The 14058-nt window shown below is 36.8% G+C and overlaps 1 protein-coding gene across 2 annotated transcripts; it reads left to right on the top strand.

Moving 5' to 3' along the window:
- Positions 1-5184: 5184 nt before the first annotated feature.
- LOC113637191 (macrophage mannose receptor 1-like) lies at positions 5185-8874 on the top strand. 2 transcript variants are annotated; one of them, XM_027137733.2, is made up of 6 exons: positions 5185-5307; positions 5683-5721; positions 6846-7232; positions 7457-7801; positions 8099-8461; positions 8549-8874. In XM_027137733.2, exons 2-6 carry the CDS (start codon positions 5685-5687, stop codon positions 8560-8562), a joined length of 1146 nt encoding a protein of 381 aa, XP_026993534.2. In that variant the 5' UTR covers positions 5185-5307; positions 5683-5684; the 3' UTR covers positions 8563-8874. The 2 variants fall into 2 exon arrangements, with proteins under 2 accessions (XP_026993534.2, XP_026993525.2); XM_027137724.2 differs by having other exon boundaries at positions 6843-7232; positions 8549-8873.
- The last annotated feature ends 5184 nt before the right edge of the window (positions 8875-14058 follow it).

Here is a 14058-nt window from a genome sequence, read left to right as displayed (position 1 = left end):
AGAATCGAGGCTATATAGGTAAGTTAATATTTCTTTGTTTTAATATCAGCAGCTACCAACTGTCTACACAAAAAATCGTTGAATTAAGTAAAGTTGGCCACATATTCACAGATTCAAATTTCCCGAGTCAATAATTCCTGAGCTAAACGCTGTTACTACACAAATATCTCCTCTTTTCTATCGTAGTAATGTAGTGTCATGAACCCAGGATAAAAGGGACATAAACGCAGGATGGCAAAAATAACAGGGTTTAATAATGAAAAAACATGAAAAATAACACAGACTAGACAGGACAAAGACAACAGTTGATTCCCGATTAGAGACATGATTAGGAACAGCTGTGGAGACAGGGAGGGGCAGATGAAGGCGGGGCAGACACGTGATGAGAAACGTAAACAATGGCACATGGCCAAAAGTCCGGGCTGAGTCCTGACATGTAGAGAGGCAGCTACAACCCAATTTTCCTCAAAATCAGCTTTCCTCCATGGGGGACAAAATACATATGAACCTAAATATGAAACACAATGAATATGCGGCCGACTTTACTTAAGTAAATCGTTGTTGTCACACACTAAATTGAAAAGACCATTTGATCTAAGCTAGTTCTTTGATTCTAAAATTATAGCTTTTTAGCAAGCTGTGTGTTCAAAATAGACTTTAGGTTTTGTTTTACAATGGCAGCTGAATGATGTTATTTGACATCGAACATGTTTAGTGTCGTCTGATTTTAAAGTTTACACTGGGTTGATTAAGACAGACAGACAGACACAGACAGACAGACAGACAGACAGACAGACACGCATACACACACACACACACACACACACGCATACATACATACACGTACATACGTACATGTACATACACACACATACATACACACACACACGCATACATACACACATACATACATACATACATACATACATACATACATACATGTACATACGTACATACACACGCATACACACATACACACATACACAAACACACACACACATATACATACACATACATACATACACACACATATACATACATATATACATACATACATACATACATACACACACATACATACACACACACACACACATACATACATAAATACACACACACACACACACACACACACACACACACACACACACACACATATATATATACATACACACACAAACACACACACACACACACACACACACACACATACATACATACATACATACATACACACACACATACATACACACACACACACACATATACATGCATACACACACATACAGACACACACATACATACATGCATACATACATAAACCGTTAACAAGTTAAATAGTTAAATAATAAGCAAGTTAATTTAAGCACACTACCTACCATGACAATGTGTGTGCACGCCATTTGTATCTGCTGTGCTGATGCTTACGTTTTCACAGTTGATCCATCTTGTAACCTTGTAAACTTTGAGCTTTTTGTAAATTTTCCTTTACAACATTTGAGTTTTTATTTTTCTTTCATATACAATCTGCTGCATTATGTTTGATGGATAGGCAGCGGACACATTTCTTTAAGTTTGTAATTTTTAGTTTTTTGTAATAGTTTAGTCAGTAGGCCAACTTAAACACAATTTGAAAAGATTCATTAGTCAGCAACACTTAAGACTACAATTTTTTATACAATGTATAATTCTTTTATATTTCTTTATAAGCTTTTGCTGTCAAGTCATGAGTTTAAAAGGTCTGAATATTTCTTGCAGTGTATCCTAAGATTTAACTCCTGTGTCCATTAATGTCCTGTTTCTTTACAAGATGATTCGAGACTGCTATACGTTCCTTAATAGTATATCTTGGAGAAAAGGAGGAAGATCTCTAATGACTTTACAGTTTTTTTTTGATTGCTTACACACTAAAATTAAAAGTAGTACACTATTAGCAAAACCTTACACTCAAGAGGCAAAACATCAGCCCATATTTGCACTATAAGCACATTGTCAACCGCACACTTGCTGCAAAACTCTACACACAGTGATTTGCAAAACACTAAACACACTTAACATACATTACACACAAAAATCTATCATGAAGTCACTTCCATGCAATACCAAAGCACTGACTGTCAAATTACTGCACCGTCCAACCAGTCGGGTCAACACAGTCATCAGGTGTGCAAACACTTGTTTGCTTAATTGTAGACACACCAATCAGGTGTATAATCACTACAATATATGTTTTACTTCTGTTCTATGCTTATGTTCTGTAAAGCTGCTTTGAGACAATTTCTATTGTAAAAAGCGCTATACAATTAAACTTGAATTGAATTGAACTTGAATTGAATATAAAAAGCAGCAGGTGAGTTCATAGGTCTTCAAGCACAATGTAAAGAGTCAGAGAAAGAGTAATACGAGGAGGAGAACGAGCAGAACGAGAAGGAGGAGGAGGAAGGCGAGGAAGAGGAATCAACAGAGGAGGAATCAACAGAGGAAGAGGAAGAGATGGAGGCCATGCTGGAGGTAGAGGTAGAGGTAGAGGTAGAGCAAGAGGAAGACAAGAAGGTGCTCAAAGAGGACCGAATCTGACAAATGAGATCCGCGCAACACTGGTTGACCACGTTGTCACCCACGGCCTGACGCTGAGGGAGGCTGGACTGCGAGTACAGCCAAATCTAAGCCGATACACAGTGGCAAGTGTGATAACATTTCGACTGGAAAATAGGTACAGTGTATTGTAAAAATATCATCATATCAACATCATATCTACACTGAACTACACAATTTTGCATGACATTGTTCCTCAGAGAGTTTTACGAATGGATGGACAGGAGATCCAGCATGAGTTCATATACGTTGATGAGGCTGGGTTCAACCTGACGAGAACACGAAGAAGGAGAAGAAACATCATTGGCCTCAGGGCTATAGTCAATGTCCCAGGGCAACGTGGGGGTAATATAACACTCTGTGCAGCCATTACACAGATGGAGTCCTCCACCGCCATGCCCATATGGGCCCTTACAACACAACACTCATACTTACATTCTTGGACCAATTGGACAAGATAACAGCAGCAAATCAAATCAATCATATGATATATTTTGTTGTCTGGGACAATGTGTCTTTCCACCGCTCTGCTCTGGTTAACAACTGGTTTAAGCAACATCCACATTTCACCATCCTCTATCTTCCACCATACTCTCCATTCCTCAACCCTATAGAAGAGTTTTTCTCAGCATGGCGGTGGAAGGTCTATGATCTCCGTCTCCAGGCTGAGGTACCCCTCATCCAAGCCATGGAGGAGGCCTGTGACCAGATGGAGGTAGCAGCAATGCAAGGATGGATTCATCATTCACTATGTTTCTTTCCAAGGTGTCTTACTAATGACAAAATTGCCTGCGATGTTGATGTAATTTTCTGGCCAGATCCAGCTAGGCGAACAGACAATGTCTAGTTTTTTTTGTATTTTTTACCATAAACTTACAGTACATGTGAACATTTTGGGCGTGTTGACAAATAAATGAGTTTCTTCAGTCTGCAACATTGGTCTTGTGTAGTGTTTGGTGAATTTACATTATATTTGTACTTTATTGATGGTAGCCTACTCTAATCATAGGGAAGTAAAAGTGCTAAACGTGTTTTAGGTTTATCACAACAGAGTGTAACTCGTGCAAACAGAGTATAGTAATGTGAAACGTGTGTGTTTCATATGGTAACAAAGTGCGGTTTTTAAACAGAAGTGTATAGTTTTTACAAGAGTGTTTAATTATGCAAGGGATCTGTAGTGTTTTGCTAATTGTGTGTGTGGTTGTGCTAATTGTGTGTAGTGTTTTGAAAACACGGGCCCTGTTTTGAAAATCGTGCTTAAGCAATCCAAAAAAACTGTAAAGAAAAAACTGTTGTCTTTCTGAAATGTTTCATGTAAACTTTTTGTTGTGCATACACATACAGCAGCTGTAATTTTGACAACTTTTTACATGAAGGTTACAGTGTTGTATTTGTTTGAGACTTTATGGGGGCTGTAGTTTATGTGATGAAGGTAAAATTTTATACTTTGCAATAATATTAAAAAAAAAGGAAGAGAACTTTTAGTTTCAGCTAGGTGGACCAATAATCTGGCAATTGTGTCTGTTGCTGGAATTAATTTTTCACGTTTCCTGTGATTTATTATTATTATTTTAGGTACATATCAGAACAAATAAACTACCAGCTTACTAAGAAAAATACTCGATTCTTTACTTGACTTTACTTGAAAAATACTTGAGTCCTGGATAATTATCTTTTCGTCCAAGTATTATAAAAAAACCTTTTGGACATAAGGTGACATTGGTTTTATAATAAACCAGTTTCATCATAAAACTGGAATTGCTGTGTTATTTCTTCTGATTGAAGTGAAATAAGTTACTTGTACTCAAAAAATTAAGGTAACAATTTGCATGGACAAAATAAAGAAGTTAGAATAACTTAAATTATGTAATTTGACCACTTAATATCACAAACTTTGAAATTAAAATTAAGTTGTTTCAGTCTTAATTAAGCTCTTAGAGGTTAAGTCAATTCATGTTGGTTGTACTAAACAAATTGGGTTAGTCTAACTATAAAAGGTTCATGATGTCTACTTAATAATGACTGAGTTGAAGTTACTTAAAAAGATACATGCAAATTGTTACCTTAATTTTTTTGAGTTGAGCCAATGTATTATTTTTAGGGTATATATATATATATAGATAGATAGATAGATAGATAGATAGATAGATAGATAGATAGATAGATAGATAGATAGATAGATAGATAGATAGATAGATAGATGAACAACTTACCTGTGTTTGGTGCAAGTAGGTTAAAAGCTGTAGAATGATTAAAATTTAGAAATTAATTGTCTAAAAAAAAAGGTAATGAAGCAAAACAGAATTTTGGGTTGTTCAAGCCAATATAATAAGAATTAGAACCAAGTTCACATTCTCCATCCTTTACATTCAACTCTTTCTGTTCACCTGTCTTTTGTTTATCCAAATTCAGGGGAAAATCCTGCAGAATTTATTCTGTACATATAAACATCTCACACGGATATATTCAAATATGTTCCAAAAAAAAAAAACACATAACAACATTGTCACTGCAACAGCAAAACTCTGATGAATAGCAGATACTGAGATAACATCTGTACCTAAGGGAATATGTAAAGTGATGGGTGGGATTGAAAGAGGACAGTAATACTGTATAACAAGAGGTTTGTTATGTTCAGGTGCACAAAGTGAGGTGAAAAAAAGAAGAACACTCGTAACACACACCCAGTGTGGAGTACATGACATACATGAGGTACGGAAATCTATTTATTCATGTATTTATTGATATTTAGATATTAATTTTCTAATGTATTATTGTTTCCATAGTAACAGCTCTCACAGGGACATTTATGAAAGACATCTTATCTGTCTGTGTTTGGTAACAGTCATGGTGAAGATTTTATTCTTTATAGTTTCTTGCTCATTTTTAAAGAGAGAAAGAGAGAGAGAGAGGAGAGAGAGAGAGAGAGAGAGAGAGAGAGAGAGAGAGAGAGAGAGAGAGAGAGAGACACTGGTGAATTAATAACTTTACTACAGTAATATAACTGATAACAGAACACAGAAAGAGTCAGATTGTTAATTCATAAGCTGTAATGTTGGAAATGTTTTTTTGACAATTTCTTTACAGATATGGTTCACCTCGTTTCAGTGACTCTGCTCTTCTCAGGTCAGTGTGTACACAATGTACACTGTCTGTGTGTGTGTGTGTGTGTGTGTGTGTGTGTGTGTGTGTGTGTGTGTGTGTGTGTGTGTGTGCGTATGTGTGTGTGTGTTATTTAAAAGAAAATGACAGACTCTGTGAATGTGGGGCTATACATGACTTTATTTTGATGCCAATTCTTGTATTTACTCTTTAGTTTCAGTTTGAAACAAGTTTGAACATTATTTTTTCTCTTTATAAAAGTGGGTGAAAAAATCTGCTGATGCACCGGTGGTGAAAGTCCGATACTTCCGTCTTAGCACAAACACAGACATCAGACTATATTTATCTGAAGCCATTTTAAAAGCCATGCCCTGCTTTTACAACACAGTTTTGTGCATGGTCACTATTTGTCATATTTAAATAAAACTCCAAACAGGAACATGACATTAGCTGTGAGCTTAACAAACCTTGTTGTGTTCTGTGAGATCCTAATCATGAGGTCTATTCTCAAGGAAGCTTTCTAACATATATTTAACTTAATATACTTAATATGCACCTGACCTCATGAATATTTCACATAAATCTACAAAAAGCAGACTGTAATCTTTCTAATAACAGCATCACTTAGGGTGATTCCAAGCTGAATGAAACATAAACAGAGACACAAGTGTTTTATTATGAAGTGTAAAGAGACATTTGATGATCTGATTACAAACAAAATAAAGAATCGCACAAGAAACATTTGTCCATTTTTCATGGATTAAATGATCATGTTGATGTTGAACAACTTGAATTCATTTCTAGCTGCTTAGCTAATGTTATATTATAATACATTTTGTCATGCTTTAGTTTCTGTTTCTGATTCCACAAAATAGAAAAGTTACCGAGTGAAAAAAAGAGAGATTTAAAAAGCCACTTTTGTTTAGAAAGAGTACAATGTTTCATGGTGGAACTTTTACCTGGCATATTTTACCTAGAACATTTAAGAACCTTAAAACCATGAGACTATAATAACGTGAAGGGTTGGTCTGTTATTCCAGGGAATAAAAATAAAATAAAACTGATTTTGAAAGTAAGAGATAACATTTTAAAAATCTTATCATAACATCATGCAATAACACGTCTCTTTCTTATGTTTTTCACAGTAGTATGTGGTATAGGAGCATATATTCCTCATCACTATCACTTTGTGAATGAGAATAAAACTTGGAGTGAAGCTCAGACTTACTGCAGAGAGAAATACACTGATCTGGCAACCATCAGCAACATGGGAGAGATGAAGAAGCTGAATCACACACTGATGAAGGAAAATGCAAAGAAAGCTTGGATTGGTCTACAGAGAGCAGGACCTGGGAGATGGCTGTGGTCTCTGGAAGACCAAACTTTCTACAGAGACGGAGTCACTTACACAAACTGGGACAGTGGAGAACCAAATAATGCTTTTGGAATTGAGTATTGTGTGGGATATTATAACAACCCTACATTATGGAATGACTTCCCATGTGAAATATTGAATCCTTTTGTATGTTATGAAGGTAAGAGATGTTAATAAAAAGTAATTATAATTAATTATGTTACAGTAATGAAAATCTAATCTAAAATTATGTCTCTAATTGTGTTATTTTTCTTGATTTTTCTTCTCCTTCACTTTTTTGTTAAAGTTCTTTTATTGACATAAGATGCAAAAATCTAATAAAGTCATGAATGAGCTGTTCATTGTGTTAACTGCATGTTTGGTTGTTTTTGTTTTTTTTTTCAGAAAAGAACATCAACACTAGTAAATATGTATATATTAGTGATAAAAAGAGCTGGTACGATGCTCAGACCTACTGCAGAGAGAATTACACCGACCTGACCAGTGCGAGGAACCAAACTGAGAATGACAAGATTTGGAGTGTGGTTAATGTTTTAGCCTATACAGGTGTTTGGATCGGTCTGTTTTATGACTCCTGGAATTGGTCAGATCAGAGTAACTCCACATTCAGATACTGGAGATCTGACAAACCCAGTGGAAGTTTGATCTGTGCTGCAGTGTCTGAGTCTGAGCAACGTTACTGGACTGATGTGAACTGCACAGAAAAACTCCCGTTCATCTGCCATGAGAGTGAGTTAAATGATGTGGATAAAATTTTTTAATTTATTAAAGATTCCTGATGCTGTTTTGTATTATCATGAACTGTATACAATACACTTTGTTTTATAAATACAATCACAAATGGATATGAGAGAGATAATTAAACTTTTTAATAAAATTTGCAGGACATAATATTCATATTAACAATATTTTCAGAATATTATATCCAGATTCCTGTTTAAATCTTCGGCTAAATAAAAGATGAAAATCTATTGGGTTGTAAATATTCACTTTAGCTTTTATTGAATGCTGCCTCTTTTTTTACAGATAAACTGATCCTGATTAAGAAGAACCTGACCTGGTGGGAAGCTCTGACATACTGCAGGAACCATCATCATGACCTGGTGTCAGTGCGCACCGAGGAGATGCAGCTCTGGGTGAAGGAAGTGACTCAAAACGCCTCCACTGAACACGTGTGGCTCGGCCTGCGTCACGACTGCGCCCGGCGTGTCTGGTTCTGGGTTGTTGGATCAATAATCTGCTATCAGAGCTGGGCACCAGGGAATGGGACCTGGAATGAAGACTGTAGTCATGAGAAGAGAAGCGGAGCAGTGCAGTCTGGAGGAGAGCAGAAGTGGATCGAGCTGCCTGAGAGCCAGAAGCTCAACTTCATCTGCTCTACCTATGATGGTTAGTCACAGTGTTTTTGTATGCTTGCGTTTTTCTGCGCTTTTTTGATATCACATTTAAAATTGTTTTTTTGGTTTTTGTTTAAAGATTTGTTTTATTAAACATGAAGACTGAAGACAAGTTGTGGTCCATCATCTGTGTCCAGCATCAGCTGATCTACAGCAATGTCTAATTTATACTCTTCTACACAATATTATTACTATTATTATTATTATTATTATTATTATTATTATTATTATTATTATTATTATTATTACTGACAGTTTTTATTAATAATGGGGTTTCTGGGTAATGTAGGTGAAATCTATTAACCTGATGTTTAAACTACAGTGTGTTGGTTTGCACATTTTACTGTTTTATGTCTGCTTTGTAAGAATAAAGAACTATATCATATCACTATATCACTATAACTATATCATATATATATATATATATATATATTTATATATATATTTTTTTTCAGTTCTTTGTTCTTTGAGTGTGTTATCAGGATGTCTGCATAATGAAATGTTGATGGTTTCTATACCTGGGATTTCTGAGCACTTGTTTCTTTAATGTGTAATGATATGGATCGTAACGACTGCTGCCAGTTTCCTACAGTAGCAAATAAAAGTACATTTCAAGTTTGTGTTTTAGTGTATGTCTGTGTTTTGTGTTCCACATCACAAACATACATCACAAACATGCAGGGCTAATTTGTCATCAAACTAAAACCACTTTCACTAAACAGAAGTGTAGATTTAGTGAAGAAGAATAACCCCATTGTTACAGCAATACCTGATTTTCCCCTCCAGCCCACCAGAGGAAACCTTGTGCTATTGTTTAATGCAATGTAATATTAGTGTTTTCCTTGCATTACCTTGCTTCTCCAATGTTTGTCTTGCTGTATTTTGCCCTTTTTCAAATTTATTGTGTTTGGAATCTGTTTGTCAGATTTGTTTGCCACACGGATTTTGCGCTCTGCTTTTCGGAATTTCTTGCCTGTTTTTTGACTTTCCCTTTGCCTACTGTTTTGGAATGTTTGCCTTCTCATTAAATCTCTGCATACAGATTCAGCGTCTTCTGTTCCCGGCCCATCATTACATCCATGCACAACTCTGGTTCAGTCAACAGCACAGTGTAAAGTGTTACAACTGCAGCTACTTTGACAAAGTACCAACAGCACAAAAGAAGTACAATGAATATAGAAATGTCCAAAAGGTACACAGAGGTGAAGTATAATTGTTACGACCTTTTAAATGTTGTCTAGGGTAAGGAGTAACATTTATGGTTGTGGTAATTTTTGTGGGTGTAGTAAGCAAAAAGAAGAATGCAGGGACATGAAATAACAATGGAATGTGTGATTTATTATATACAGGTGAGAAAGGAGATAAATGGACAATTCAAACTAAATATAAACCTAAGAGAAAATGAGACATTAGTGATGCCAAAGTAAATGAAGAAAAATAACAAAACCAATACTAACTGTTTTAAACCTCTAACCTAACTAAGGAAAATAAACAAGAATAGAAAGTCTTCAGTGCAGAGCACCATATACTTCCCTTCTCTAAGCTATTAAACAAAACATACAGGGGGTGGCATACAAAAACATACAAAAGCACTGGCACTCCCACAAAACATATTTAGAGACTTGTTTGTGAAAACAACATAAATATTATACCCATCTGTACTCTCGAGAGAGCATCAGCCACGACATTCTCCGAACCCTTCCTATGTTTGCATTAAGCACTGATTTCTGTTGTACATACGAGTTAAAAACACAAGACTGTAGACCACAACTGGTAAACTACTGGATTCAAGGTAAACCTCAAAGTGTTGTAACGCGAGCAGTAAAGCAAGGGCTTCTTTTTCAATCGTTGAATAATTTAGCTGATGTTTATTAAACTTTTGAGAATAATAACTAATTGGATGTTCGATTCCAATCTCAGCCTCTTGAATAAGAACAGCACCAGCACCCATGGAGCTTGCATCCACCTCTAGTTTAAAAGATTTTGTACAATCAGGTGACATTAAAACAGGTGCATTACACATCAAAGTTTTAACTGAACTCAAAAGCATGCTCTCAGCAGACCACATATAAGATTTCAACGGTCTAAGTAGTGAAGTAACAGGACTCACTACAGTCGAAAAATTCTTACAAAGCTTTTTGCTAAATTAAGCGTTAAGTTTGCTTTCATCAGTCATTCAGATACAGTTCTCAACAGACAAATGTGTTCTTTCCAACTCAACGAATACAATAGCAGATCATCGAGATTTGGCATATCACAGAAAACAATGCTAACGAGATGTTGGAAAGTGTTCCTTAAACCGAAAGCCATCATATATATATATATATATATATATATATATATATATATATATATATATATATATATATATATATGTGTGTGTGTGTGTGTGTGTGTGTGTGTATATTGCAGAAAGTTATCTGCTGTTACAAAAGCTGAAATAGCTGAAGCTTGTGAGGTGAGCGGAACTTGCCAGTTTCCTTTCAGCATATCAAGCTTTGTAACGAAACGTGCAGACCCAATGTTATCAACACAGTCCTCCATGCGAGGTAACGGGTAACTGTCCAGTACAGTCACAGCATTTACTTTATGGTAATCTGTACAAAATCTGAATGTGCTGTGAGGTTTTAGAACCAATAGACACGGAGAACACCAGGGACTGCAACTCGGCTTTAAATCGTTTTCCAGCAAATACTCTACCTCCTTCCGTATAACAGATTGTTTCAATGAACTTACCCGGTAGGCATGTTGATTTTTGGGTCGAGCACCGTTCACATTAATGTCATGTTTCAGAACATTTGTTTGCATAGAAACATTTAAAATCACTGAGCAATTTTACAATGTTTATTCTCTGAGTTGCAGTAAGATGGTCAATATATGAGGAAAGGCTGCTTACTTGACTGAAGAAACTCTCTCTGGGATTTAGTTGGATTCTATGTCACGGGCCTTAGCGCCAAAAGAGGGATAAAAGTTGGAACATTATTATCCTCCTCATCAACCTACACATTCTTGTTCATCTTCAGATAAGTCTGTTTACTGGACTGTTTCAGACTTAATGCCCATTTGCCATATATTCATGCCTATGCTCATGGAAGTCATTTGGAGGTGAATTTATGTATATATTTGTGTGGTTTGACAAGTTTTTTGATGTGGGTATGTTAAACATGTAAATATGTTGAATACAAATGACGCAAGCAGTCTGTATTATTTTTGGAAGTCTGAACTGGAGAATTTACTAACAACAGGTGCAGTAATTTTTCTTAGCGGAATCGCCTCGGGAAATCAGGTGGCCATAACCATAACAGTTAATAAAAACTGATTTTCAGACTTCATTTTTGGTACTGGACCAACACAGTCTACCAACACATGTTCGAACGGTTCTCCCATCGCAGGTATAGAAGATAAAGGAGCGGGTGAAATTCTCTGATTTGGCTTTCCATTAATCCAATAGTACGGCAATAGTGAACAACATTTTTCTTTAGCCCAGGCCAAAAAAAATAGTGTCTCAAAATCCGATCATGTGTCTTGGTAACTCCTAAATGAGCAGCCAAGACATGTTGATGATAGGAAAACGGAATCACAATTTGATACACAACATTCCAGTCTAAAATCTCATCAGCATTAGAATACCACTTTCACATCAGTAAGTCATTATCCAGGAAGAACATTTCTTATCCTTAGCCACATCAAGGAAAATAGCAGAATTAAAACAAGTAACAAGAGTTTTATCCTCTTTCTGCCCAGTTAAAATTTTCTCATGTGACCTTGGCAATTCAAGTATTTCTGCATCTGACATTATCTCACCTAGGTCTTCGGTCTTTGAATGATTATTTGGTTCAAGATTCATATCCAATGATGCATCACCTGACAACAGTGGACACATAAATGAGCTAGATATATCCACTACATCACCGATTCTGCGCGATTGGGCACGCCTAACGGCGCAGGCTGGAAAATCATCAGGGTAAGTTCAGTCAGGATGACTTTGTAAATGAAGGTTAGCGATGGTTCTGTTCTGGGAGAATTTTCCCACACGCCTATCCGTGCACATGCAGGACAGGGCGGGGAGGCAGTGCTGGGGAATGAATAGACCTCCCATTACATCTCAGAATCAGAACCGAAATTGCGCGAGGTGTGGATTTTTTTATGTGAAGAATGTAATCGGGGTTGGCGACAGGTTCTGGCTGGAGGAGTCGTGAACGGAGGAGGGTGTTGGATCGCAGCAGTAACGATGCGTAGGTGCACTCGAAGGCGAGGATTTAAAGGAGGGAAATTACGGAGGTCGTGCTGGATTGGTACCCCTTGTGGACAGCTGATTAGCAGCTGATGCAGCTTACTGCGTGGCCTGCCTGAACTAACACGATGCTTGATTTTCAGACAGTATTTCGGAGTCACACAGAGCATCTGGTTTATCAACAACTTCAATAACAGGCATGATCTTTCCACCTGCTAGGTCAATACTGAGAATACAATCAACACCTTTCACATCAAGTGAAGGACACACAGCAACTCTTACAAAATCAGTACACAATTAACTCTGTAAGTGCAGCCAATGGAGCGGAACCTCCATGTAACTCATCTCAATGCCCTGTACAATCATACTAGAGCCACGGAAGGTATCATCAGATAATTGTAAATTATCTGCCACAATAAAAGATTCCATAACACCAGTATCCCTGAGTATTTTTATTTCTTCCTGGTCCTCACTTTTTTCAGACAGAGATATTAACTCCTTCGACACAAATGGCTGGTAACTTTCGTCAATTTTCTCTGCAGACTGTACATCGACCGCAGACTTTAACACTTTAACAAACCGGCGATAAATTTTTGACATGACGTTTGAGATGTTGAACTGTCAGTCTGTAACTTTTCAGGACTTGTAGAAGAAAATACATTCTTGTGAGTTACAGCGGCGAGTACAGCTGCGTGTGATAAAGTATTAACTTTCTGCTCGTTAAGATACACTATTACACGTTCAGCTAAACATCCCTTAAACTCTTCCAGCAACATCAACTCTCTTAAACCTCTTAAGGATCTCCGCCTATATGACTTGCCCAACAAAAAGTGGTACAGCTCCCACATACTTTGACACACAGGGGCCTGGTCTCATTTGAAAGAAGAGATTCTCTAGTTTCAGAAACTAGTTTCAGATTGATTCTAGGCCTTACTGGCACAAAGTTACAGGGGTTAGAATGCAGGTTTTCATGTCTGCCTGGGTTGTTTACCTGATAAACTGATTAATCTTATTTTTCTGGAACATGTTAGGGACCAAATAACAACTGAGAGTCATAGCCACATGTCTTGGCTTTCACCAAAAAATATTTCAAGTCAAAAGACCCAAAAATGGATTTTATATGAATATTTTTCTACGGCCCTGGTCGTCTGGTGCAGCGTTTTTGTGTACTTGTTTACTATATAACTTTGAAATAAAAGGCTGCAGGCTCAGTCTGACAAGCCATAAATAAGCCTAGACTCTCTCTCTATCACTCTGGTGTGAAAACAGGCCTGTAACTTGACACCCTGAGCTGTGAGAGGGACAAAAGGTCAGGGATTACGCAAGAGTTCTTCTGCGCATCCAGTTCACGCAGA

This window comes from Tachysurus fulvidraco, chromosome 18 (assembly GCF_022655615.1).
Source record: "Tachysurus fulvidraco isolate hzauxx_2018 chromosome 18, HZAU_PFXX_2.0, whole genome shotgun sequence".
Classification (NCBI taxonomy): domain Eukaryota; kingdom Metazoa; phylum Chordata; class Actinopteri; order Siluriformes; family Bagridae; genus Tachysurus; species Tachysurus fulvidraco.
Note: the sequence above shows the minus strand (reverse complement) of the source record. Positions and strands in the feature narration are given on the sequence as shown.

Coding starts and splice junctions, on each gene's coding strand:
- LOC113637191 (XM_027137724.2), top strand. CDS start 5,685: ATGGTTCACCTCGTTTCAGTGACTCTGCTCTTCTCAG. Junction 5,722..6,842: donor AGTGACTCTGCTCTTCTCAG/GTCAGTGTGTAC, acceptor TGTTTTTCACAG/TAGTATGTGGTATAGGAGCA. Junction 7,233..7,456: donor TCCTTTTGTATGTTATGAAG/GTAAGAGATGTT, acceptor TTTTTTTTTCAG/AAAAGAACATCAACACTAGT.